Source organism: Aythya fuligula, chromosome 6 (assembly GCF_009819795.1).
Source record: "Aythya fuligula isolate bAytFul2 chromosome 6, bAytFul2.pri, whole genome shotgun sequence".
Taxonomy (NCBI): Eukaryota; Metazoa; Chordata; class Aves; order Anseriformes; family Anatidae; genus Aythya; species Aythya fuligula.
Window position 1 is genome coordinate 1,902,329 of NC_045564.1, and position 27,905 is coordinate 1,930,233.

Below are 27,905 nucleotides of genomic sequence, written 5' to 3' on the forward strand. Positions count from 1 at the left end.
TTTTTAACAGTTAAAAATCTTACTAACAAAGTGTTTCAGTGGGTTTTGAACCTGTTTGTTAAAAATACAAAAATGTGATACCTTCTGATTAGTTTGCAAGAATAACTGGCTGATACCAAGGAAGATGGAAATTTCCTAGCTTAAATTCAACATTGGTCAATAGGATCATGAGCAATGTAAGTGCAGCCAATGGCTACTATAGCTTAAGAAGACAACAAATTATTTCTGCAGTGTGGACAACATACCAGCAGAATTAAATCTAGATTGTGTGTTCTTCAGGTTTCTGAACAGATAGTGTAGTTAACAATGAATATTTCTTGGTTTCCCTGATTTAAAGCTGAGCAATCAAATTAGATGTGAAAGACATAAAGGATCCATTTATAATAGCCTAAAATAATCAATGACTCAAAACCTTTGATGTAAGGAGCTTAAATATGTTTGGTTCTTGACAAGAAAACTTTAAAAAGCACTCACTGGTAAGTAAAGGTAAAATTACTTCATACAACCTTTACGTACTGTGGTGAATTATCATTTAAAATTTCATAGATGTAGGGTCTGCAGTTTGGTAACTAAAATCCCATCTCCTCACTTACAAATACCACTTCTCTAATCAAAACCCAACTGTTGTTTTGATGTATTCAGGCTCCATTCAGCAACTTGCATACACACTTAAAACATAACACGTCTTAGTCTCTTGCTGTTCGGCTAAGTTCTGATGTATATGCTTGATTTTAAATGTGTGGAATGTAGATGGGTGCTTAAAATAATTTGGATGCCTGAGTAGTCAGCTAAATTTGGATCAGAGTGATATGAACTGCTACAGTGAAGCTGAACACGGAATATAAGGGGGATATAAGGGGAATAATTTTTTCAAGTAAAAAGTAAAATGTTTAGAAGTTGGAATCTGTGCTGAGACTATGGTGCCTTTAAGATACGTACATTTAATACTACACTTTTGCATTGGAGGAGAAAAAATTGCAAGTTCTAACGTGTAGCATATAATATTTTACCTGCATCAGACCCCTTCTAACAGTTCTCCCACATCAATGCTGAAAAGATGTATCAGTCTCTGTTTGGGGTATTCTTTTAATAGGCCAATGTTCTCTAGATCCATAGCAGTAAGTATACTTTGATGAATAAAAACTACTATTAAAAAAAGAGCAGAAGTGTGGGTTTACTGGACAGTTTATCCATACCTAAAAATGTTTCCAGTGTTTTCACAATATCATCATATTAAAATTTTCTGTATCTTCAATTGATATCAAGTAGTTTTTATATATACTGGTATGCTAGTATCTGTCCAACTGGCCAGTGTTTTTATTAATACTGCTCTTTTAGAGGCTTTCAGAGCATGTAGTTACAGATTTATCATTTAAACACGTCTGCATTGCTATTCTGTTAAGAGTACCATACAGAATGCTACATATATCAGCCTGCTATGCTGTCAACTGTTGAGATTTGAAAGAACAGTGTTAAGTTTTATTTTAATCACAATGAACAATACAGTAGTTGTCTATATTCTTTATATTCTTCTAGGGAAGACCTAATCTTAACTGGGCCATCCCATGCTTCCCTTTCTGAAGTATGTCCTGCCTTCTTATCCAAATTTGTGACACTTACAATAGCCTGTCTGGATTCGTTTCCGTTAGTCCAAAGATTCATGCATATAGTATCAGCAATTCTCTTAAGTTTTATTCAGTAAAATATCTAATAAGGCAACTGTCTTAACAAATTATGTATAACAAGTTATGTACTGTAAAAGTAGCTAGTACCACGTTGCTCCAAAGAAAACAGTTTTCATATCATGTTTTTCCAATTTTATTACATAAAATAATAAAAAAGTAAAAAATTAGCTTTTAAAGTTAAATGTTATTTATTTAGCAATTCTTTTGGGATTAAATTATGTAAAATATATTTCCTTTTAATTTCTGTTTCCAGGCCTGTATACAGAAAATAGAAAAACAAGACATGATTGAATTGCAGCAGAAATTAATGAATGCTGTAAATTATGTTGATTTCCTGATAGAACATGTCAACTTTTCACTAGCAGACATACGACTGAACAAGAATGTTTTTCAGTGGAATGCACGAATGCCAGATATCTTTGAGGAGCACAGAAAAATAATTGAAGAAAAGACAGAACAATTTCAAGATGGTCTTAAGGTTTGTAATGACATTTTAAAAAGACTATTTTTAATGACATATAGGACATTAAATGATATTGGATGGAATCATCTCCTTTATTTTCCCATATATTCTAAAAAGTTTGCAGTAAAGATTTTGTATTATTCTTGATATTAACTATTTTTTGTCTGTTTTCCACCTGCTCACTTTTAACATATCCATGAATTGTACAATACAAGTCACATCTCATATTTTGGATTCTGAAAGCTCTTTGGTTACAGAATTTCTACCAATGTTGATGAAAGCTGTCTGTATGTGAAACAGTAAAACTCAGCTCCATTAAAAGACATAGATGTGGCTTGGCTTATGTGCATGAGCAGTCTCTTTGGAGTCAATAGCAGTGTCTGAAATTTGTTATAGGTCCCTAAAAAATAATAATAATAATAACTTAAGTGTGATTTTGGTGTTAGGATAATGTAACATATATTAGTTTTATAACATAAATGCATCTTATTTCTATTTTGTTGTTTGTTTTGTCGTGTTCTTTGTTGTTGTTTTTTTTTGTTTGTTTGTTTGTTTTTGCTACATTTCACATGTATTTTATCTCTGTTGCTATTTTTCACTAGATTTACTAGGCTTTTACATTACAGTTTGTTACAGTATCTAAGTTCTGGGGTGTCTCTAAATGGATTGCTAATTATTAGGTTGCTGATGTGTCAGGGTTACTGCCTGGATAGCTATCTGCTTTGGCTTCCTTGTGCTCCCTAGTTTCATGGTCATTTTTGTCTTAGGTCATACATATTTTAAGATAGTACGTTTCTATGTTTATGCAATACATTCAAAGAAGGAGCTGCTAATTGTTCTTGTATTACAAACAAATGTGCAGCATAGATTACGTTTTCTTGGAACATGTTATTGTTTTGTATGGTTTGATGCTTGGTTTCAGACACTAACTACTGTTGATAATTGGTGTGAAATGCATGTTGTGAAGTGGTATGTATGAGGAAAAAGCTCTCCTTGAACTGTGTGGCTTTGAGACAAGAGACATATCTCTGTCTTGTGAAAATGTTTAGCTTCATTTGTCGTTTGATTAATCTAATCCTATTATTGTATTTTAATTTCTGATATACTAGGGATCTGAATTTATCTTTCTATTATTAGTATGCTGGCTGTATATGATATATAGCAAATCAGAATTGTTATTCCTCCTTTTTACAGAAGGTTAAATTTATTGTGATTTTCTTCATAATAACTTTGATGTTTAGATACGCCGTGAACAATTTGTTGAGGAACTGAAAAGCTACTCTAAGCAGGTTGAAGAATTTAACACGTTTGGAGATGTTCAAGAAGTCAACAAATATTTGAAGAAAGCTCAAGCATTAAATACAAAGTTGGATCTTGCTGCTGATAAGGTACAGATTATAGTCTGAACTAGTCTAATAGTATAAATTGTATATTTGTGTTATCAGAGCAAACAGCTTAGTAATGCAGTAATTCCTAATTCAGTTATGAAATATTTTTGCATGATTTGTGATTTAAACAGCAAATTTACTGAGCAAAATAAATTGTTGCTTTGTGATCTTGAGTTAATGCAGTAGTGTTTCACATAGTGAAAGAGTAGATTAAGTTCATGTAGATTTATACAGAAATTCTAATTTTATGTTCTGCGAAGTACAATTCCTTATGCTTATTGTTTCTTCTTCTCTGTTACTTAATCCATGCTAATGCAAATTTTAGAGGAATGCCAGATACTATTTTAAACTTCTAGCTGTACTCCTCTATTGACTAACATGAATGTTGAGCTGTCAGTGTTAAAGATTGCTTTAATTGCAGTCAATAGCAGCAGTTAAATAATGGACTGTTTTAGTAACTTGAAACTCAGTCTGGTGCTTGTTGATGACACTAGAAAACCTCTCTAATCCCTGTGGTAAGGACTTGAGATCACAGATAGCTTGGCTTATATTTCACACCTCAATTATCTCCCAATAGATTGAACAGTTCAATGCGGAAGAAGATGCCTTTGGATGGCCAGTATCGCAGTACCCTCAGCATAAAACAACACGGAATGCTCTTGTTCCATATCTTCGTCTTTATGATATGACTGTTGAATTCAACAGAAAACACAAAAACTGGATAGAGGGATCATTTACAGAAGTGAATCCAGACAACGTAGAGGTAGATGTAGGAAACTACTGGCATGGACTGTATAAACTAGAAAAAGGTTTCCACAATTCTCCAAATGCACTTGCAATAACCCAACAGGTTAAATCAAAAGTAGAGGAATTCAAAAGCCATATTCCTCTAATCCAGGTGATTTGCAATCCTGGTTTGCAAGAAAGGCACTGGGAAGAGATGTCAAAAATTGCTGGTTTACCTCTGTCTCCTTCTGAAGACTCAAATCTGTTGTCATACATTAATTTACACCTTGAACCATTCCTAGAAAAGTTTGAGACCATCAGTGAAACAGCCAGCAAAGAATATTCACTTGAGAAAGCTTTAACAAAAATGATTTCTGAATGGGATCAAATGGAGTTCACTTTTCTTGCCTACAGAGAAACAGGAACCCATATTTTGTCATCTGTAGATGATATTCAGATGTTATTGGATGATCACATTGTCAAAACTCAGACCATGAGAGGTTCTCCATTCATTAAGCATTGTGAAAAAAGAATAAGGTAATATTTTTTCTCTCCAATAGAGAGTCACCAAGTGATTTTACTAAATAAGAAATGATATTTTCTGGTTAATCTAAAGCATTGGGCCTTCAAATGTTTTTGTCGCTCCTACTTAAGCAGTAAATTATTCTCATTTTACAGGACTAAGTATTTTGTACATGTCAGAAAAAAACATTAATTGCCTTTTAAAGAACATTTTTATTTTTAATTATATGGAAAAGTGATAATGTATTGGAGAAGCTGCAAAACAGTTAACATGCTCTGGTAATGAAGGTTCCAGATATATATTATTACCTTTGTTTAACCTCACAATATATATTTGAGTTATAGAATGAAAGACTGTGAACTAAGAAAATATAGATTAACCTTTGTACGTGCCTTTATACATAGTTTTTAAAGCTACAAAATCTTTTATCTGTTCATTACAAATGCTAATTAAAAATGTTAGCCTTTTTGTAAGGGAGAGGCAGAAAAAAGACAAATCCAGGAAAGCAGTAAAAGATATTATTTATTCTAATGCAGAAAAATACAGTCCAAAACATCTTTACATGTTAAAAAATTTATACTTTCATTGTTTAGCACAGGTTTTAATTCGAGTTTGTCTCTCCTCAGTAAATCCTTTACTTGCTTCTTAAATTCCCCAGACATAGTCAAATTGTGGAAAAATAAAAATATTTCATAGAAAGTTTGGCTATAATTATCTAGCTGTATAAGCACCTTCAAACTCCATTAGCATGCAAAAAAGCTATCTCAGATTTCAGCACATATTCAATAAATATGAACACATACTTAAATGTACATATTTGTACATTCCAGTAAGTATTAATTCTCTAACTACTACTGCACTATAGTATAAATGTTCCTTCTTTATTAATGTAAAATAGTAGTTTTTATCTATTATTATATTTAGCAAAAGAATAACTACACCACAGTAGTTTCACTTGAGGGTTTTTGTTTGCTTTATCAACTGACAGCATTTGTCAAGGCTCTTAGTAAGTACTTAAGTACTAAGTCTTAAAAGTACTTTAGTCTTTGAGATCTAGGTGATTACCCAATGGTTGCTTTCTATATAGCCCTACAAAGCATGTAGAATTCTGGATTCCTGCCAGAGAGGTTCCCAAATTCCTTGTCTTCATTTTTGTTTATCTTAGGTGTAAACAAATTAACCTGGCTAATTTTCCTCTTTGAAAGCTGAATTTTTCTCTGCCTTTTGGTAGAAGAGAGATAATCAGAAATGATGTATTAATGCCAATAAATAGAAGATGAAAGAGGGACTGGGTAAAGAAGAAGGTATATGTAAGAAAAGCTGTCTGTTGGTTAGAATCTGTGGTGGGTAAATGAGTGAATGAAGAAGTTAAGCATGTTTTCATGGGTTTCATTTTACAGAATTCAGTGCAGCCCATGTATAAGGGTCGTGTTGAGAAAATCACTTTCATAGTTCTTTTATACAGTATTCACCTTTAATAATATTTCTATCTGCACTTTCGAGTGGAATGAGAGTTGCAGAATGATGCATAGTTTCTATACAGGAAGAAAAAATATACGTACCTGTTATAGGACAATGTATTTATTTACTTATTTATTTTCAAATTGATTGTGTATGTGAGTTAGGAATACCAGTGACATTAGGGAAATGATAACACATCTGTGATGCTGTTGAGATAGTGAAAGGATGGTGTTAATGATTTTTAATGATGAAGAACTCAGAAGAACTGAGGAGACTCAGAAAAATGATAGACTAAAGGACTGAAGATTGAATAGATATCAAATTTTAATGTTGAGTATCTGATCTATCAACAGGTTTATTTAACATTCACATTTGGAAGTTGAAGTTAGAAATAAAATGTAATGGTTTAAGTGGCTCAAATTAACACTTGGACTATCTGTTACTTGAAATCTTTAATTAAAAACAAATGTCTTCTTAGGATAATATCTACTTATTTTTGATTTAATAGTTCACGTTACTTTCATGGCTTTCTTCTGCCATTTCAGCCCGTCTAACCTAGCAAACATTTAGACATAGTAATCTGGTGATTGGCACATGCCAACAACCAGATCGCATACTTAATGTCTATGAATTGAAGTAAATTTGTCCAGATATTACTACACACTGAAGCATGCACTATGTTTATTCACTGATACTGTTGGTCTTTTTTTTAGAATAACCTAGTTTGTGTAATCCTACAGTCAACCTTTAAAAAAGGTAGTTCAAACAAAAACAGGCGATCCAGTTCCAGTAATGAGTGTGGATGTTGTTATGCAGGAAATCTACGTAACAGGCTAGATGAATATGCAGTATTCCATTGAAATCTTAAAACTTTCTGCCTGTTACACTTGCTCCTGAATATACAGCTTGCCAAAAAAGTCTTAGCAGTGTGAGAGAAATGTTACACTGGAAGCATCAATTCATGCATTTGAACTAATACTGTTTTACAGGGAATGGGAAGGAAAGCTGCTGTTGGTACAGGAGATCCTGGACGAATGGCTGAAGGTTCAAGCTACTTGGCTTTATTTGGAGCCAATTTTCAGTTCTCCAGACATCATGGCTCAGATGCCTGAGGAAAGTAGGCAATTCACTACTGTGTTTAAAACATGGAAAGACTTAATGAAATCAACTTTTCAGGTAAGTGCCATTGTCTTAAAGATACAGAGTGAATTAGTACTGTATACTAGAAGATTGCTTCTGATAGCACAATAATCTTTTCTGTTTTAGCCCCCTTTCTTAGATTCCTTTTAAAATTATTTTGTAGAACTGTTTCACACAGAATTATAGAAACATTAATTGGGAGAGACCACTGGAGTTCAGCTAGTCTAACTTCTTGTTTAAGGCAGAACTTTTGCTAACACTAGATCAGGTCAGCCACAGCTTTATTTAGCCAAGTTTTGAGAACCTCCAAGGACAGGGGTTCCTTGGAGGTTATCTCCAGAAATTTTAGCAATGTGCTACCTTCCTAGCAAATAATTTTTTCTCAATATGCAAGCTGAATGTCCCAAGGAAACATTTGTACTTGGTGTCTCTTGTTGCCTAACTGTCAGTGAAAAGAAATTGGATCTGTTCTTTATTTGTATATTTCATTTATTTATTTATTCATTTATTTTTGATTGTGGTTCAGGTAGTTGCTGGTTACAGTTAAATTCTACTTTAACTTCCTTTTAAGCAAGCTGAAGAATTTCATCTCTTCCAGCCTCATCTCTCAAGCCATGTTCCATACTAGGGACTAAAATTAAGCACATACAAAACACAGTAACATAGCAAAGGTGGTCGTGGCACTGTAGATCAAGTGACATGATCTTCACTGATGAATCAATTAAATTTTACACTAGCTGTTCTTTTGAAACAATGTTGTTTGCATATAGAATGGTAGAGACATCTCTGTAACTTTAAACCAACAATGTTCAACTTCCTTCAAAAATGCTAGTATGATCTGTTAAGAATGAATACATAAGGCAGTTGTTGGACATAATCACTACACTTGTCTGCCAATTCAAAATATTCTGATCTTGCCAATCTGTGTGTTATTTGATCCTTTCTGGAAGTTATCATGTTTACTAGGATCAATTGAGATTGCATGAATGCTCTTTGTTAGAAACCTAGCCTAGGGCCAGGTTAGATTGGCTGCATTTGCCAGGCTAGCTGGATGAAGAATACTTGTATGATTTCTTCTGCTGACTTTGCTAAGAGGGCAATAGCATCTAGCAAAGAGGTGGTACTAGGAAGGAAAGAGGCAAGAATTGGAAGAGGCAGATCCTGCTTGACGAACCTGATCTCCTTCTATGACAAAGTGACGCGCTGGGTGGACAAGGGAAAGGCTGTGGATGTGGTCTACCTTGACTTCAGTAAGGCTTTTAACACCATTCCCCACAGCATTCTCCTCAAGAAACTGGCTGCTCTTGGCTTGGACTGGCGCACGCTTCGTTGGGTTAGAAACTGGCTGGATAGCCAGGCCCAAAGAGTCGTGGTGAATGGAGCCAAGTCCAGCTGGAGGCCGGTCACTAGTGGTGTTCCCCAGGGCTTGGTGCTGGGGCCGGTCCTCTTTAATATCTTCATCGATGATCTGGACGAGGGCATCGAGTGCACCCTCAGTAAGTTTGCAGATGACACCAAGTTAGGTGCGTGTGTCGATCTGCTCGAGGGTAGGAAAGCTCTGCAGGAGGATCTGGATAGGCTGCACCGATGGGCTGAGGTCAACTGCATGAAGTTCAACAAGGCCAAGTGCCGGGTCCTGCACCTGGGGTGCAATAACCCCAAGCAGAGCTACAGGCTGGGAGAGGAATGGTTGGAGAGCTGCCAGGCAGAGAAGGACCTGGGTGTGATGGTTGATAGTCGGCTGAATATGAGCCAGCAGTGTGCTCAGGTGGCCAAGAAGGACAACAGCATCCTGGCTTGTATCAGGAACAGTGTGACCAGCAGGGCTAGGGAGGTGATTGTCCCCCTGTACTCAGCTCTGGTGAGGCCGCACCTCGAGTACTGTGTTCAGTTTTGGGCCCCTCGCTACAAGAAGGACATCGAGGTGCTTGAGCGGGTGCAGAGAAGGGCGACGAAGCTGGTGAGGGGCCTGGAGAACAAGGCCTACAAGGAGCGGCTGAGGGAGCTGGGCTTGTTCAGCCTGGAGAAGAGGAGGCTCAGGGGCAACCTTATTGCTCTCTATAGGTACCTCAAGGGAGGCCGTAGCGAGGTGGGGGTTGGTCTGTTCTCCCACGTGCCTGGTGACAGGACGAGGGGGAATGGGCTTAAGTTGAGCCAGGGGAGTTTTAGGTTAGATGTTAGGAAGAACTTCTTCACTGAAAGGGTTGTGAGGCATTGGAACAGGCTGCCCAGGGAAGTGGTGGAGTCACCATCCCTGGAAGTCTTTAAAAGACGCTTAGATGTAGAGCTTAGGGATATGGTTTAGTGGGGACTGCTAGCGTTAGGTCAGAGGTTGGACTCGATGATCTTGAGGTCTCTTCCAACCTAGAAATTCTGTGATTCTGTGATTCTACATACAATCTAAGCTCCTGAATATGGACATTTCTATTAGGATTGTGCATTTTTATTTTTAACTGGGCTTACTAAACAGTTCAACAAACTTGAAAAGATCTCTGAGTTCTGCTGGTTTGAGGCCCAGGGCAGGGCATAAGTTTATTGTTTGAAGGAAAAACTGAAAAATTACATTTTTAACTCTCACACTTTTGCAGAACCTTCAGAGATCCTTTATATTATTAGGAGAAATGCTGAAGCAGTCACTCAAAAAGATTTTGGTCTGAAGTTTTTTCAGATTGCAGATGTGTTTTTGGTGTAAGAATTCATAATGTAATATATAAAGGAACCATTTGTTTTATTTCCTGGCAATTCTCCTCTATCACTTAGTGTTATTTTTCAGTCTGTATGCCTTTTGTATCCTTCCTCCCTGCCTTTTTCTCTCTCTTGTCTCTGATCTTCTTCGTGTTCTCTCTCTCCCTGCCTGTCTTTCTCCCTTTTGCCCTTGCGTCTCTCTCCTCCACCCTCTTGTCTCTCTCTCTCTTTTCCCCTTCTCTGCCTTCCTCTCCCTCACCTTCTCTTCTGTTACTCACATGCACTCTTTCTCTCCCCAACCCCATCCCTCATGGTCTTTCTCTCCTTTTCCCTCTTCTGATTTAGAAGAAAAATCAGAAATTTATTCCATCAAGCTATTGTGAAATCAGAAGTATTTGCTCTGGGTTAAGAACCAAGTAAAAATAAAAAAGGGCAAGAATTTCAGAATTGTATTTATTATATTTCTAAACATTGTATCTGATGAATGATCTATCTTAAGAAAATCTTCTAATTTAGATATTCAATTCTAATCAAATTTGAATTATTTTTTGAATGTGATGTATCATATCTGGCAGAAAACAGAATCAGCTTTTGCTTGTACAGGAAAGCGTAAATGCCAGAATAATAGTCTAACAATCTAAGTTTATTTGCACTAAGCAACTTGGCCTTATTTTCCAGAAGATGGCACTCTGTTTCCACAAATGCAATGTTTCCTTAGAGCTTAAAAGAAAACTCTTCTCCAGTCAATATGAATGGTCTTTCTTAAAGCATAATGGTAACTTGAGACTGTTCATGATTTTTTTACATTTATATGCCATTGTATTATAAAATTGCTGTGAAAGGAACGCTCCTTTTATTTGCTTAGCTTTTCATCACCAATTTGAATAATCATACATTATTCATTCATTTTAAATACCTAATTTAAGTAAAACATATTCATAAGGACTAAATTATTTAGTGACTTATTTTTCATTTGTCATAAAGTAAAATAAAACAAAAACATCAAACCTACCCTAGAATATGGAAGCATTTCTATTTTTTTGAGGAAGAAAGGAAAAAAAATTCCAAGAAAAAAATTTCAAGGCTGCAACCTGTGATATCTTAAAAATTATCTCCTGTTTAGAAACTGGAGATAGCGATGGTCTTTTAGGCTATCCAAACTGTTTTCATACACTTAATTTATACTGTTTTCCTCGTACAGGTTTTTCCTCAAATTCGTACAACAACTGATACTGATGAGATTGAATGAGAGTTACAACATTATTTTTTTTTCCCTCTGTGTCTTAGCAGAACCATAAACTGGAAATCTATGTTTTTATATATATATATATATTTTATTTTTATTTCCTCCCTACTTATCTTTTTCTCATAGGAAATGATAACCAAGCAGGAAGAATCCATTTATAACACTGGTAAAATGGCTTTGATTAGCTCAATCAGTTGTGCTTTTACGATTTGCTGATTATAAACATTCTAAGAAAGGGAACAAAACCTCTTTCTGTTGGCAACATATAGTTATGTGCTGCTTATGAATTACAAAGTGTTTTATAAAACAAATGACTAATTGTATTTGTGTGCTGACAGCTTAATTATCTATGTATAGATGAAAAGAGTAAGTACTTATTTAGTTTGTTCTGGTTTAGTATGTTGCAAGAGGCAAGTAACAGAAGGTAAATGTATTTTATGTACAAAAGAACACTGATTGTGTTACGAAGGTACACCTCCATGAAGATTAATTAGATAAACATAAAATTATGTTTGTTTGTTTATTTACTAATTTAGAAGTATATGTGTATTATGAGCAAGGAGTTGAACCAAAGCTGAATGCAAATTGCAAATCATTTAAAAACATTTTTGAACTGAAACCAAACTTGGAATTTATTTCTGAATTCTCCAAACTGAAGCTGAACAGCAGTCAGGTTACTAGGCCAAATCTGCATTGTCACCCTAAGAGGGATTTATTTGTCATGGATACCTTTTGAGCTTTGCACAACATTATAGCTTGTCTCTCCTCATCTGTTCGTTGCAACATGAGTCACCAAGTTTCTGCCCAGTGATACTGTGTTGTTCTGCAAACCCTATCAGGGACTTTTTTCAGTGAGGCATTCTGTATTTGTAATGGGCTCTGACAAAACTTCCTCGTGGAAATAGTCTTGCTACATCTTTGATTTTATGCATTGCTGCCGCGTTCTGTGTTGCTACTGTAGGAATTCTTACAAGTCCTCAAAAATAGATTAGTTTGAAATTCTCACTACTCATCTCTCTGGTGTTTCTCATTGTTTGGTTATATATATATATATATATATATATATATATATATATAGCAGTGTTTTTGTTTTGTTTTTTCTTAGCAGGGGATTGGGATTAATCACTCCTCTGTACTTCGTAGAACAACATGTATTGTACCATGAGCAAGTTAGAATCAATTCATAGTTAGCAAGTCAGTGAATCACAGAATTGTCTAGGTGATCTTGCAGGTCTCTTCCAACCTAGTCTGACCTCTGACCTAACAGTAACCAGTCCTCCACTAAACTATATCCCTAAGCTCTACATCTAAATCAATCAATTCCTCTATCAATTATTTTTCAACGATCCTGGGAATTTGGAGAGGTCCCGGTAGACTGGAAGCTGGCAAATGTTGTGCCAATTTTCAAGAAGGGTCAGAAAGAAGTCCCTAGCAATTACAGGCCTGTCAGTCTCACGTCAGTGCCTGGTAAAATCATGGAGAAGTTGGTTCTCGGACTTATTGAGGCGCACCTGGGGGACAAAGCAGTCATTGGTCCCAGCCAGCATGGGTTTGTGAAGGGTAGGTCCTGCCTAACTAACCTGATTTCCTTTTATGATAAGATCACCCGTATGGTGGACCAAGGGAAACCAGCTGATGTGATTTTTTTGGACTTCAGCAAGGCTTTTGACACGGTTTCCCATAGGATCCTACTGGACAAAATGTCCACCATACAGCTAAATAAAAACATCATACGATGGGTGAGCAATTGGCTAACGGGCAGGGCCCAAAGGGTTATGGTAAATGGAGCTGCGTCAGGCTGGTGGGCGGTCACCAGTGGGGTCCCTCAAGGCTCCATTTTAGGGCCGGTACTTTTCAATATTTTTATAAACGATCTGAATGTAGGAATAGAGGGTATTTTGAGCAAGTTTGCTGATGACACCAAACTTGGAGGAGTTGTGGACTCAAATGAGGGCGTAAAGGCCTTGCAGAGGGATCTGGACAGGTTGGAGAGCTGGGCAATCACCAACCGCATGAAGTTCAATAAGAGCAAGTGCCGGGTCCTGCACCTGGGACGGGGAAACCCTGGCTGCATGTACAGACTGGGCGATGAGACGCTGGAGAGCAGCCTAGAAGAGAGGGATCTGGGGGTCGTGGTAGACAGCAAGTTGAATATGAGCCAGCAGTGTGCCCTGGCAGCCAGGAGGGCCAATCGTATCCTGGGGTGCATCAAGCACGGCATCGCTAGTAGGTCAAGGGAGGTGATTGTCCCGCTCTACTCTGCGCTGGTGCGGCCTCACCTCGAGTACTGTGTGCAGTTCTGGGCACCACAGTATAAAAAGGACATGAAACTGTTGGAAAGTGTCCAGAGGAGGGCTACGAAGATGGTGAAAGGCCTGGAGGGGAAGACGTACGAGGAACGGCTGAGGTCACTGGGCCTGTTCAGCCTGGAGAAGAGGAGGCTGAGGGGAGACCTCATCACAGTCTACAACTTCCTTGTAAAGGGTTGTCGAGAGGCAGGAGACCTTTTCTCCATTAACACTAGTGACAGGACCTGCGGGAACGGGGTTAAGCTGAGGCAGGGGAAATTTAGGCTGGACGTCAGGAGGGGGTTCTTCACAGAGAGGGTGGTTGCACACTGGAACAGGCTCCCCAGGGAAGTGGTCACTGCACCGAGCCTGTCTGAATTTAAGAAGAGATTGGACTGTGAACTTAGGCATATGGTCTGAACTTTTGGGTAGACCTGTGCGGTGTCAAGAGTTGGACTTGATGATCCTTAAGGGTCCCTTCCAACTCAGGATATTCTATGATTCTATGATTCTATAAATGTCTTTTAAAGACCTCCAGGGGTGGTGACTCCACCACTTCCCTGGGCAGCCCATCCCAATCCCTAACAACCTTCTCAGTAAAGAAGTTCTTTCTAATATCCAATCTAAAACTCCCCTGGTGCAACTTTAGCCCATTCCCTCTCATCCTGTCACCAGGCACAAGGGAGAACAGACCAACCCCCACCTCGCTATGGCCTCCCTTGAGGTACCTATAGAGAGCAATAAGGTTGCCCCTGAGCCTCCTCTTCTCCAGGCTGAACAAGCCCAGCTCCCTCAGCCGCTCCTCGTAAGCCTTGTTCTCCCAACCCCTCACCAGCTTCATTGCCCTTCTCTGGACTCTCTCGAGCACCTCCATCTCCTTCTTCTAGTGAGGGGCCTAAAACTGAACACAGTACTCGAGGTGCGGCCTCACCAGAGCCGAGTACAGTGGGACAATCACTTCCCTAGCCCTGCTGGCTGCACTGCTTCTTATGCAAGCCAGGATGCTGTTGTCCTTCTTGGCCACCTGAGCACACTGCTGGCTCATATTCAGCCAACTATCAACCATCACTCCCAGGTCCTTCTCCGCCTGGCAGCTTTCCAACCACTCATCTCCCAGCCCGTAGAGCTGCTTAGGGTTGTTGCGCCCCAGGTGCAGGACCCGGCACTTGGCTTTGTTGAACTTCATACACTTGGCCTCAGCCCATGGGTCCAGCCTATCCAGATCCTCCTGCAGAGCCTTCCTACCCTCGAGCAGATCGACACACGCACCTAACTTGGTGTCATCTTCAAACTTACTGAGGGTGCACTCGATTCCCTCATCGATAAAGATATTAAAGAGGACTGGCCCCAGTACTGAACCCTGGGGAATGCCACTAGTGACCGGCCTCCAGCTGGATTTGACTCCATTCACCACAACTCTTTGGGCCTGGCTACCCAGCCAGTTTCTAACCCAGCAAAGCATACGCCAGTCCAAGCCATGAGCAGCCAGCCAGTTTCTTGAGGAGAATGCCGTGGGGAATGGTGTTAAAAGCCTTACTGAAGTCAAGGTAGACCACATCCACAGCCTTTCCCTCATCCACCCCGCACGTCACTTTATCATAGAAGGAGATCAGGTTCGTCAAGCCTTTCATAAACCCATGCTGACTAGGCCTGATCGCCTGCTTGCCCTGCAAGTGCCACGTGATGACACTCAAGATAATCTGCTCCATGAGCTTCCCTGGCATTGAGGTCAAACTGATGGGCCTCTATTTCCCCAGGTCTACCCTCCGGCCCTTCTCGTAGGTGGGCGTCACGTTTGCTAGCTGTCAGTCGACTGGGACCTCCCTTGATAGCCAGGAGCGCTGATAAATGATGGAAAGTGGCTTGGCCAGCTGTTCTGCCAGTTCTTTCAGTATCCTTGGGTGGATCCTATCCGGCCATTGACTTGCGTACATCCAAGTGCTGTAGCAGGTCGCCAACCATTTCCTTGTGGATAGTGAGGGCCACATTCTACTCCCCATCCCCTTCCCGTCACCAGCTCAGGGTACTAGGTATCCAGAGTACCAGCTCAGGGTACTAGGTATCCAGAGAACAACTGCTCTTGCCGCTAAAGACTGAGGCTCATCTCTTGTAACTAAGTTTCCCCCTGCATCCAGTAAGGGATGGAGATTCTCCTTAGTCCTCCATTTTGTGTTGATCTATTTATAAAAACATTTTTTATTGTCTTTAATGGCAGTAGCCAGTTTGAGCTCCAGATGAGTTTTGGCCTTTCTAATTTTGTCCCTGTACAGCCTTGCAACGTCCTTATAATCCTTCTGAGTGGCCTGCCCTCTTTTCCAAAGGTTATAAATCCCCTTTTTTTTTCCTAAGCTCAAGCCACAACTCTCTGTTGAGCCAGGCCAGTCTTCTTTCACGCCGGCTCGTCTTTGGGCACGTGGGGACAGACCGCTCCTGAGCCATTAGGATTTCCTTCTTGAAGAGTGCCCAGCCTTCCTGGACTCCTCTGCCCTTCAGAACCACCTCCCAAGGGACTCTACCAACCAGTGTCCTGAACAGCTCAAAGTCAGCCCTATGGCAGTCCAAGAATGCAGTTTTACTGATTCCCCCTCCTGACTTTTCCAAGAATAGAGAACTCTTTCGTGGTCACTCTGCTCAAGACAGCTCCCGACCACCACGTCTCCCACCAGTCCTTCTCTGTTTGTGAAGAGAAGGTCTAGCGGGGCACCTCCCTGGGTAGGCTCACTAACCAGCTGCGTCAGGAAGCTATCTTCCACGCTCTCCAGAAACCTCCTAGACTGCTTTCTCTGGGCTGTGTTGTGCTTCCAGGATATGTCAGGGAAGTTGAAATCCCCCATGAGAACAAGCGCTGACAATTTCACAACTTGTGCCAGCTGTCTGTAGAATTCCTCATCTGTCTCCTCATCCTGGTTTGGTGGTCTATAACAGACCCCCACCAGGATGCTAGCCTTGTTGGCCTTCCCACTGATCCTAACCCACAGGGACTCAACCTTACTCAACCTCAAGTTCCACGACATCAAAACACTCTCTGATATAGAAAGCCACACCACCATCCCTTCCGTGCTGCCTGTCCCTTCTGAAGAGCCTATAGCCAGACATTGCAGCACTCTAGTTCTGAGAGTGGTTCCACCATGTTTCCGTGATGGCAACCAAGTCATAGCCTGCCTCCTGCACAATGGCTTCCAGCTCCTCTTGTTTGTTGCCCATGCTGTGTGCACTAGTGTAGATGCACTTCAGTTGGGTCATTGCCTTCTCCTCTGGCCTTGCCATTGTTCCCCCTGGCACGCCTCCAACAAGCCCCATCCCCCTTCTTACCTAAAGCCCTCTCAATGAGCCCTGCCAGCTCCTGGGCTAGGATCCGTTTTCCCCATAGAGATAGGTGGGACCTGTCTGCAGCCATCAGAGCGGGTGCCAAGTAAAGCGCCCCATGGTCAAAAAATCCAAAATTTCTGTGTTGGCACCAGCCTCTGAGCCACGTGTTTATCAGGTGGGCTTTCCGTGTCCTCTCTGTACCTCTCCCTGCCACTGTAGGGGTGGATGAAAACACCATCTGTACTCCCACTCCATCCACTAACCGCCCCAGTCCCCTAAAGTCCCGTTTGATAGCCTTCAGGCTTCTCTCTTCAATATTATCACTGCCAGCCTGGACTATCAAAAGAGGATAATAATCAGACAGGCAAACCAGGTTGGGAAGCTTTCTGGCAAAGTCCCTGACCCTATCTATCTTGGTGGAGGCAGTCTTGAGGCGTGGAGTCAACTTCATCGCCCTAGGCATCCTCCTGGGTACACTTTGTACCTCAACCTCACCCACGGGTCTCTCAAGCTCCAGGGCCTCAAATCTGTTATGTAAGGGCACCTGGGAAGGTGGGGCCGGTGGGGGGGGGGGCATTGCTTGCAAGGTCGAGCAGGGACCCGTCTCCATTCCTCCTCAACTCCCAGGTCCCCTCCCTCTGCTTGACTGCAACAGGGCAGGGAGTCCACCCCCATTTGGGGTGTCTCACCCTGGTAGCTCTCCTTCAGGCCTTAAATATGATGCTATATTATAATATAATCTTAGTATTATTAATTATATAATAATATATATATTATACTATACTGATATACCAGTATGGGCCTGAACTAGAACCAAACTAGAATAAATTCAGTCATACATGAACCCAAGCCCACACTAGAACTAAGTATAAGCATTTTCTTGGTTAGACTTCCCTGGTCATAAATTTGCATAATTTTCTACTTTGCAACGTCTCTCTCATTTTGCTACCAAAATCCCATACTTGGTAAGAAAGATTAAAAAATATACTGCTGATTAGGCTATAAATCGGTCATAAAGTGTATTATCTACTAGAACTTGATGTTCAGACAAGTGCATGTCTTTCAGGCTTCTTAGCCTGGCAATCTTTACATCTTTTGAAAAAAAAACAAAAACAAAAACAAACCTCTTTTTGCTTTTGTATTAATTTAGATAACTTTCAACTCAATCAGTAGCTTTTCTAAGCATTTACGATCTTTTCAATTGAGAGGTTAATTTGAAGAGCACTAGCAAAGATCTGTATTTTGTCATCTTCACGTGTATAAATACATGAAACTCAGTGTTTATCCAGTGGTATATCTTTGTGTTATTCAGGTGCTATGGAAAAAAAAAAAAAAAAAAATGTTAAAGTATAATTTGTTACACTTAACGTAACTACTTTCCCAGTCAAGCCAGACAGTGAAGGTTAGTAAATTGTGACCCTGTCAATAGTTTGAGTAAAGCAGAGTTTAAAATAAAAAATATTTCTGCTCAAGATGTTTCCTGAAGTGCTGTGTGGTGAATTACTTGACAAGGCATTAACATTTTATCTGGAATAATTTCTTTTCCAGGACAAACATGTGCTGACAGTAGTAACAATAGACAACATGTTGGGAAAACTGAGAAAGTGCAATGAACTTCTGGAAGTCATTCTCAAGGGACTTAATGAATACCTAGAGAAGAAACGGTTGTTTTTTCCCAGATTCTTTTTCTTATCCAATGATGAACTCCTTGAGATTCTTTCAGAGACCAAAGATCCTACCCGGTACTGTAATATTCAACAGATGCATTTGTGACTCGTGATGTGTGTATACAGAGGCTTATATTCATTTTTTAATTTTTTTTTCCTGACAGCCATGGTATTAAGCTTGTACTTGGTTAGATGTTATGATAGACTTTTTTTTTTTAAGTTATATCTTATTTCGTAAGATTGGCAAGGAAAAAAATGTCAGAAGCTGTCTAATACTACTCCTTTTGTTTTCTAGAGTACAACCTCACCTGAAAAAGTGTTTTGAAGGAATTGCAAGAGTAGAGTTTACTGATGTACTAGATATTACACACATTAAAAGTAGTGAAGGAGAGACTGTGGAACTCACGCAGACAATCTCAACATCTGAAGCCAGAGGTCAAGTTGAAAAATGGCTGGTTGAACTGGAGGCAACTATGCTGAATTCTATCCACAAGGTAAGAAGTCCTAACTTTATTTTTGTTCTCCAAAGCATAGCGAAAGCAGTCAGATGATTGGAGTGTAGCTGGCTGAAGACAGAAAGACACAAGGAAATGTTCTGAAATTGTGCCAGGGGAGGTTTAGATTGGATATCAAAAAGAATTTCTTCATGTAAAGGGTGGTTAGGCATTGGAATGGGCTACCCAGGGCAGTGGAGGAGTTGCCATCCCTAGGGGTATTTAAGAAACATGTGGCTGTAGCACTTAAAGGCATGGTTTAGAGGTAGACTTGGCAGTTAGAGGGAGGGTTGAACTTGATGATCTTAAGGGTCTTTTCCAACCTATATGATTCTATGATATTTTTTCATTGTGACAGGAGAATGAGTGGTAAAGTCTGTGGAAACACATGCTTGAAGTTAAGCAAATAAGTCTGTTGAATTTAAGCGTAGTATTTTCTGAGGGTAGAAAATCACCATGATTACATATCAACTATTACTCAACTACGTTGAGTTTGTATTGTTCTAGTCCTCATGGTGTCTCATCATCATATCATATATTTAGCTCTGTCATTTTTTGCAGTCTTTTTCAATGTCAGGAGAGGTAATTAAACGCATGCACTTTCCCTAACACCGTTTTACAGTACAACAGATTAATTATAGCAATGACATATCAGTACATATTTGATGCATATCAGACATGGGCAAACTGAGCTATAGAAATTAGAAATGGTTAAGCACCATGTATCTGTATTCACCCTTGACTACAGAACTTTAATAATAATCTGAAACATATAACATTTACTTAGTTTTAGTGTCAATACAGATACATTTTTCTCTCATGTGTTATTCATCCTATTACGTGTATAGATTGTTAAAAGAAAAAAGGCTTGGAAGACCAAGACAAATGACAGATTTTCATCAAGGTAGTTTTACACTGACTCTCTGAGGAGACGTGTAAATTTATTGATGCTATTGCTGATAATAAAACTTTATTCTTACTGGGGTTTTGTTAATGGCAGGAAAGAAACCACACACACACAAACAAAACAAAACAAAAAAAAACCACATTTTTCAAATTTTGGTTTCATTGGGATTATTCCTGAGCAGCTCTAGGATGAGATTCATCATTCTGTTATCAGAAAATATACTTGAAGTTAGATATAAAATTAAATAATATGAACTGTAAAGTTAAAAGCTTTGAGTTTTTGGTAGATTTAATAGATTTAAAAAAAAAAAAAAAAAACTTTCTGTTTGGTGTTAGTTCTAATTAAATTGTATTAGTACTTGTTTTCTAGTTTCATTGTAGATGGAGCTAGAAAATTTTAAGTTGCCAATGGCATAATTCATATTAGAATATGTTGTGAAATTAGTTCTCAGAAACTTTGTGTGATCATTTAATTCATATTATGACATTTTGTTGTTTTTTTTTTTTTTTTTTTAAGCTTTGTTAAGAGATTTGCTTGCAGGATTTCAGTTTTACAGAGTCAAATTTGAGGCTGATTTATTTGATTTTCAGTACTGCAACCTAACCTAAATTAGTTCTAAAGCTGAACATTACCTGTTTTTATATGTGGTTATAGTGTGCTTTTTTCCTATGTAGGTCATCGGGGATGCAGTTGAAGCTTATCCAAAAACTTCACGTATTCATTGGGTACGAGAGTGGCCTGGACAAACAGTTCTTTGTGTATCCCAAACTTTCTGGACAATGCAGGTAGAGATGTCTATTAGAAATGGCCAAAAGGTAAGAATGTTTTAAATTTAAATTTTGTCAAATTAATATAATAAATTAGACCTTTAGTCATAACCTCTTTGGATGAAGAGGTTAATCTTTTGAATGGCTACTTTAAAGATATGCCCAAACAGTGATTCTTGAAGATTTTGAAATTAATATTTCCTTTTGGATGTAGCCATTCTGAGACATGAGATGTTCTATCCTTGAGCTGTCATTCTGAGTCTAGACAAAGCCTCATGTGCTGTCTGTATTAAGCTTTTTCTGTACCAGGACATTCAGGGAAACTTGTCATATCTATAGCTTTTACTCAAATCCTGAGATAGCGAGAATTCTACCGCTCTGACTCCAGCCCCAAAATCTTTTTTTCTGTAAGGTAAAAGGGCGTGTCTTTAGTGAAGGAGTGGAAAGGTATTTGCATCTCCTGACAATATGTCAGAAATCTATGACAGGGAGCACTCTGTCTTACAACCTTCAATTCTTTCTCTTTATCATTCCTCTATTTTATACTAAAGCATAAGAAATGTGACAGACAATCAGTGACCATGTGAGAGGACAGAAATACTGCACTCTGCATGAATCTGCAGCTTTATCCTGGGTAAAAAAAATAAAATTAAAAAAAATAGCATCCTACCTCATTCTTGTTAACATCAAAGGTAATATACTCTGTGCACACGGCAACAAACATCTTTTTTTCTAGCAGAAGTTCTTCAGTGTTTTCTGGGACAAGATGCCAATATCATTTAAAGTCACTCATTAAGATTAAATATTTATTCACATATCTATGCACATGCATGCTCCTTTCAAACTTTTTTTAGTTAAATGTTTTGAACGGATAACTGCTGCAGATACATCAAAGACTCAAGTTTCTTATTAAAACAAATAGAGTACTAAGATGGATAAAAACAGTAGTGTTTAGTAAATGCTGAGAGCATCTCAAACTCCATTTCCACATAGTCTAAGCTTCTGCCTCCTTAAGTTAGATCACTGAGTGTTAGTTATCTGGATTAAAGTATATGTAGACAGTTTCTTACAGATAATACTCCCTTCTATTAGTCCTGCTGCTCTTGTAGTGGAGTAGCTGGATTCCTCTGGCATGCGTTTTCATAAAGGCATTGTGTGACCTGTCCTATCTCACCACAGCATTTAATTTTTGGCTCCTGCAGAAGAGCAGTAACAAAATAGTGTTGGGACCTTTTCTGTAAAAATGCAGAACATTCAAGCTCACTGTGGACCTCCAGTGGATACAGGAGTCTGCCCTTTAGTGCATAAGACATATGGATTTCTAATTGTCAAACTCCAGTGTGTTTTTCAATGTCTTTTTATGAGTTCAGTAAGGCACTTCACAGCTTCTAAGTACTATCTTGGTACAATTGATTTCCTTAATTGGGCCTTTCCTGTTTAATAAATTATCTTGTTAACTTGTTTGAATTATAGATAGGTTATTTTTTTTCTGACTGTTGTAGAACATAGAGGTGGGTTTTTTCTTCATTTTCTTAATATGAAATTTGTTTTTATATTAAAAAAAAAACATACATATACAAAACTTATAAAATTTTATAATTTTTATAATTTATATAATTTTATAATTTATAAACATATTGTATAAATATAATTTATAAATATTTTAAATATAAATTTATAGAATTTATTTAAAACTATAATTTTAAATGATTTTTTTAATATATTTTTTTCAGTTTCATTTTCTTAGTGTGAAATTTATAAAAAGCAAAGGACTTATTCGTGCGTTCCAGGAAGAAAAAAATGTATATTGTTGTGTTTTCAAATATGTATCGTTGATGTATTACATATGGTACTGGAAACATTACATATGTATTACATATGGTAATGTTTCCAAAAAAAACAGTTCAACTATACTAGTGAATGAAAGGCATTGTACTATTATAATAGCATGAAGGAACATTTTAATATGGAGAAATAAGAGTAATATAAGAAAAAATAGTTGTGCTTCAGATTAGACATGCAATCTCTTAACTTTAATTTATGTTTTTTTTTTTTCCCAGGCACTAGAGGATTTTCTGGAACAGAATAATAGACAGATTGAGGACATTGTCACCTTGGTGCGAGGAAAGCTGTCTAAGCAGAATCGAGTGACATTAGAAGCACTTGTTGTGCTTGATGTTCATGCTAGGGATGTTCTTGCTTCTCTAGTAAGCAAGAAAGTCAAAGATGAGAGTGACTTTGAATGGTTAAGTCAGCTTAGATACTACTGGGAGGTAAGTGATACCTCTCAATCCTATTAGAAGGTAATTTCTGTTCACAGCTTTTCAATTTCTGCTTGCGTGCTGACACAGAGAATAGGTACACTAATATGAGAATTTCTGCTGATAAGAGAGTACCTCTAACTGATAATTCTATGGATTGCTAACTAAAATGGCCAATAGCCAAACACAAACAGTTTTTAATTAAAATTAGTTTTTCATCACTGCTGGGTCTCAGTGCATTTGCTGAGTTTGCAGGGGAGATCACAGGCAAAAGTTGTTCACTCAAAGACCGTTTTTTTTTTTTTTTTTTGATTCTGCAGAATAAAAAATGTTATATAGATGACAGTTAAACATTTAATCTGACTTATTGTCAATATTATTATATTTGTGTGTTACCCTTCTTGGAAAAATAATGATGTTTATACTGGATACTGATAGGATACAATATATTTGTATTCATCAGGACAAGATTTTCCATAATACAGAAGACAGTGCACATGACATTAAAATACATGTATATGTATTGCCGTATCTGAGTCATCAGATTGAACATTACTACAGCTATTGGCCATGATTGCTTCTGTTCACTTTTTAGAAAGCTGATTATCTTTCTAAGTAGCTAAACAAGACAGTTTTACTCTGCCATATGGTTGGTACGATACTTTCTTAAGATAAAAATTAGTGGAAAAAATGGTCTCTTTCATGTTGATACTTTAGTATCTATTAAAAGGTAATATTTTTGTTTAATTGGGTCACACTGAAGTTGTCTCAAAGCAATGAGTAGTCGGCCAGTTGTTTTTTTTAATAACACTGTACCTATGCATGAGCTTGAGGAATAATGTTGAATTGTCATGTTTTATTTAATTTTAGTTTATTTTGTAATTGTTTATTTCACCTCTATAATCAATGTCTTGTTTCATAGGAAGGACATCTACAAACAAGGATGATCAATGCTGGACTGAGGTATGGATATGAGTATCTAGGCAATACACCTAGGCTGGTTATTACTCCACTTACAGACAGATGCTACAGGTAAAACTACATGTTATTAAATGTTCTCTATTAGTAAGAATATATTTAGTTGATCTATTTTAATTAATCCTAGAATAGATAGAACTAGAATAGAACTCCAGGATTATGTTTTTGATATTCTAATAGGCATAAATAGAATAGTATATGTTTCTTTTCGTTGATTAGAATTGGTCCTGTATGAATATTTTAATTTAAATTTGTGATAAAATAAATCTTTTGTAATACTATAACTGGTGATAAATTACAAGAGGATCAAATTTAGTAAGTGAAAGATTCAGTAAATTTAGTAAGGTTCTACTTAGTAAGTTTAGTAAGTCCTATTTTGAACTTCAAGTAAACTTGGTATGTCATTATATATTTGTAGAATACAGCTGCCAAGAGCAGGCAAATTGTACCATCGGAGGAAAATGCAGACATGAAACTAATTTTTAAGAGTTTCTGGTAAAATTTGGAGCAGCTAGAAAAATAGCATAAAAATTGGTACATTTTTTTTTCTATTATTTTATTTTCAGAACGTTATTTGGTGCACTACACCTGCATCTTGGAGGTGCCCCTGAAGGTCCTGCTGGAACTGGAAAAACAGAAACTACGAAAGATTTAGCAAAGGCTGTTGCTAAGCAGTGTGTGGTTTTCAATTGTTCTGATGGACTGGATTACCTTGCATTAGGAAAATTTTTTAAGGTTTGGATAAGTTTTGAGGGTTGTATGCTCAGTTATATTAAATCCCTTTGTTTGCTTTGGCACTTGAAGTGCTCTTAAGACCTAAATGTATTTTTTTCCAACTTCCAGGCCCCCGTTTAATGTTAGCATTGTGCAGATAGCTCTTACTTTACATAAGAATACACCTGAAGTGATTTCCTTTAATATAGGCAACATAGATGCCATTTAAATGAATATTTTTTTAGTAAATGATTGCAAATTTAGGGGACCTGGGATTTAATTTAATCTTTAAACTGGTGAGAGCCATTATATTATATAAAGCATATATTATATAAAGCATATCCATTTTGATATCTTGAATGACCATCTGTGCCATTCCAAACTATCCTATTTTAGACTGGAATGATGCAAAAACAGAGAAAATATGCTTTCCTAACTGTCATTCTTCTCTTCTCTGTCAGAGGTGGCACTGGAGCCATATAATGTGGCTTCAAAATTCAACATGACAGCAAATCACCCAAATAAGTGAAATTAAAAGTTTTTATTTAAAATGATGAAAGCAAAATTCTTCATCTTAAATGGGAATTTTAGAATAACCATTAACAAATTACAAGATGCCGTCTGTCTAAAGACTATCTGTGCTATAGAAACAGTATATTTGGGGAGCATATTTCAAAGAAGATGTATAAAAAAAAAAAGATGTTTAACTTAAGCAGAGCTGTAGGAAAAGAGAATTGCTCTTTAGTTACACTTTAAAACATGTCGTGCTGTAATGTGTTGTAAAAGGATTGTCATTTTTGTTTGTACTGTAAATTAAATGGTTGGTTTTAGCCCTGCAGAATTCCTTATGTTGCCTGTTGTCACTTTAAACACTGTCAAGCATAGACAGAAAAGAACAGAAAAAGACAGAAAGAGTAGTTTTTTGTAGTCTTGTTTAGAGGTGAAGTCTTCCCCCTTGTTCAGCTGCAAAATATTGACTCTAGAGGTATAATGTGGCAATTGTATGTATTTGACAGGCACTTTGAACTAGTGCCTAGAATTAGCATTTTGGTTTTACTTTATACAAGACTTTTTTTTTTTTTTTTTTTTTTGGGGGGGGGGGGGTGGGGGGGGAGGGAGAGCAAACTAACTTTTTAAATATCATTCTTTTTGGAGCAATTGCTATTGGGAGTGAGTCTGAGAACTTAATGTATATGAGTTCTTTCTTTGCAAGTTAAAACTTCTCATTACAGAATCACTTTGATCAGTGTTTGTATGCCCAAAATAGGTGGTCACCAATAAATTAATCTTATGTCTGTCTGTTCTAGGGCTTGTTGTCTTGTGGAGCATGGGCTTGTTTTGATGAATTCAACAGGATTGATTTGGAAGTACTCTCAGTTGTTGCTCAGCAGATTTTTACTATCCAAAGAGGTAAACTGTTATGATAACCATAACTTTACTTTACATATAAAAAGGAATAAAGGTGCAACAAAAAGTTTCCAACAATTACATTATTTTTTATTTCTCCATAGGCATTAATTCAGGAACTGATTTATTAGTATTTGAAGGAACAGAATTGAAACTGAACCCTACGTGTGCTGTCTTCATTACCATGAATCCTGGCTATGCTGGGCGTTCAGAGCTTCCTGACAATCTTAAGGTACTTCTAGCACTTTTCATTTCATTACTTTTAATAGTTAATACAGAAAGTGAAATTCTTTTTTTTTTTGTTAAATACAGAAATTATAAAGAATTTTTAAAATCAGTTACCTTCAGTTCATCTAAGAAGTTTTTTACTATACTAAAGTAAAAAATCATATTCTCTCAGAAGAAGAAATTATAAAGAAAAAATAAACTGAAAAATAGAAATACAATGAATTTAAAAATGTCAGGAAAGGGTCGGATTATTCTACATCTGTCAATCTGTCAGGATAGAATAAATAAATAAAGCCTTGTGTTTCTTGACCAAGCACCTGAAAGATCAAAAATGAACAGTTTATAATGTACAAACAGTAAATAACATCATAATATTGAATAAAAAAAGATTAAAAAAAAATATTTTTTATTTCCGACAAGTGATTTAGTTTGATTTGAGAGGACTTGTGATATTTATAATGTAAGAGATTTCTGTCCTATTTAAACTGTTTGTTGAGTGATTGCTAAAATAGTGCTATGTCTTTTTTTTTTACCCCTTAAATATAGTTGTTATATGTCTACAGAAAGAAACAGAAATCTAAGCAAATATATTGATCAATTAATAAAGATAATGTACAACCTTTGTAAACATCTCTTAGAACTGTCTGGGAACTTTACTCATTAACACATACTGTGAATACAAGATTCAAAATCATTACTTGTGTAGATGAAAAAGAAGAAATTACAAAAACTTGTTGGTAGAATGTGAAAAGCAGTGGAAACTTTGAAAATATTCTGATGCTTGTTTGCTTAAGCTACTGCAAAGTTGAATCACAGGCTGCAGTAAACAGTGCTAGTACATGAAGTCTGACAGCAGCAACTCATTTATGGCAGTTGTATTTCATTTCCCTATTCCTTCTAAAGCTTGTGGCATTTTATGTGTTTTTTTTTTGTTTTTTTTGTTTTTTTTTTTGTTAATCTTGAATGAAGAAGGCGTGAAGACAAACATGAATTGTCACAATGGAAACTAAAGTATTTCTAGGTGGTTATGGAAAAACATTGAATATATTATAGTGTAGTTATAATCATAGAATCATAGAATATCCTGAGTTGGAAGGGACCAATAAGGATCATCGAGTCCAACTCCTGGCACCACACAGGTCTACCCAAAAATTCAGACCATATGACCAAGCACAGTCCAAACGCTTTTTAAACTCTGACAGGCTTGGTACTGTTACTACATCCCTGGGGGGGCCATTCCAGTGTGCAACAACCCTCTCAGTGAAGAGCCTCTTCCTGATACCCAGCCTGAACCTCCCATCACAGCTTGACACCATTCCCTTGGGTCCTATCACTGGTAACTAAAGAGAATAGATCAGCACCTGCCCCTCCAGTCCCCCTCGTGAGGAAACTGTAGACCATGATGAGGTCTCCCCTCAGCCTCCTCTTTTCCAGGAGGAACAGGCCAACTGACCTCAGCCGCTCCTCATACATCTTCCCCTCCAGGCCCTTCATCATCTTAGTAGCAGCCCTATTAGCCATATTTTATTAGGCTTTGTAAAGGGAATTTGATTGGAGAGTTTGGAAAA

General features: G+C 37.6%; 1 protein-coding gene across 1 annotated transcript in view; it reads left to right on the forward strand.

The window, feature by feature from the left end:
- The window catches only part of DNAH7 (dynein axonemal heavy chain 7), a 111,185-nt gene that overhangs the window by 18,759 nt on the left and 64,521 nt on the right, over nucleotides 1-27,905 (forward strand). Inside the window, exons 15-26 of the mRNA XM_032189956.1 lie at nucleotides 1,939-2,163; nucleotides 3,390-3,536; nucleotides 4,114-4,799; nucleotides 7,236-7,422; nucleotides 18,463-18,656; nucleotides 18,877-19,075; nucleotides 20,657-20,797; nucleotides 22,810-23,022; nucleotides 23,933-24,042; nucleotides 24,555-24,723; nucleotides 26,010-26,112; nucleotides 26,214-26,341. Coding sequence (XP_032045847.1) covers nucleotides 1,939-2,163; nucleotides 3,390-3,536; nucleotides 4,114-4,799; nucleotides 7,236-7,422; nucleotides 18,463-18,656; nucleotides 18,877-19,075; nucleotides 20,657-20,797; nucleotides 22,810-23,022; nucleotides 23,933-24,042; nucleotides 24,555-24,723; nucleotides 26,010-26,112; nucleotides 26,214-26,341 — 2,502 coding nt within the window. The remainder of the gene's footprint in view (nucleotides 1-1,938; nucleotides 2,164-3,389; nucleotides 3,537-4,113; nucleotides 4,800-7,235; nucleotides 7,423-18,462; nucleotides 18,657-18,876; nucleotides 19,076-20,656; nucleotides 20,798-22,809; nucleotides 23,023-23,932; nucleotides 24,043-24,554; nucleotides 24,724-26,009; nucleotides 26,113-26,213; nucleotides 26,342-27,905) is intronic.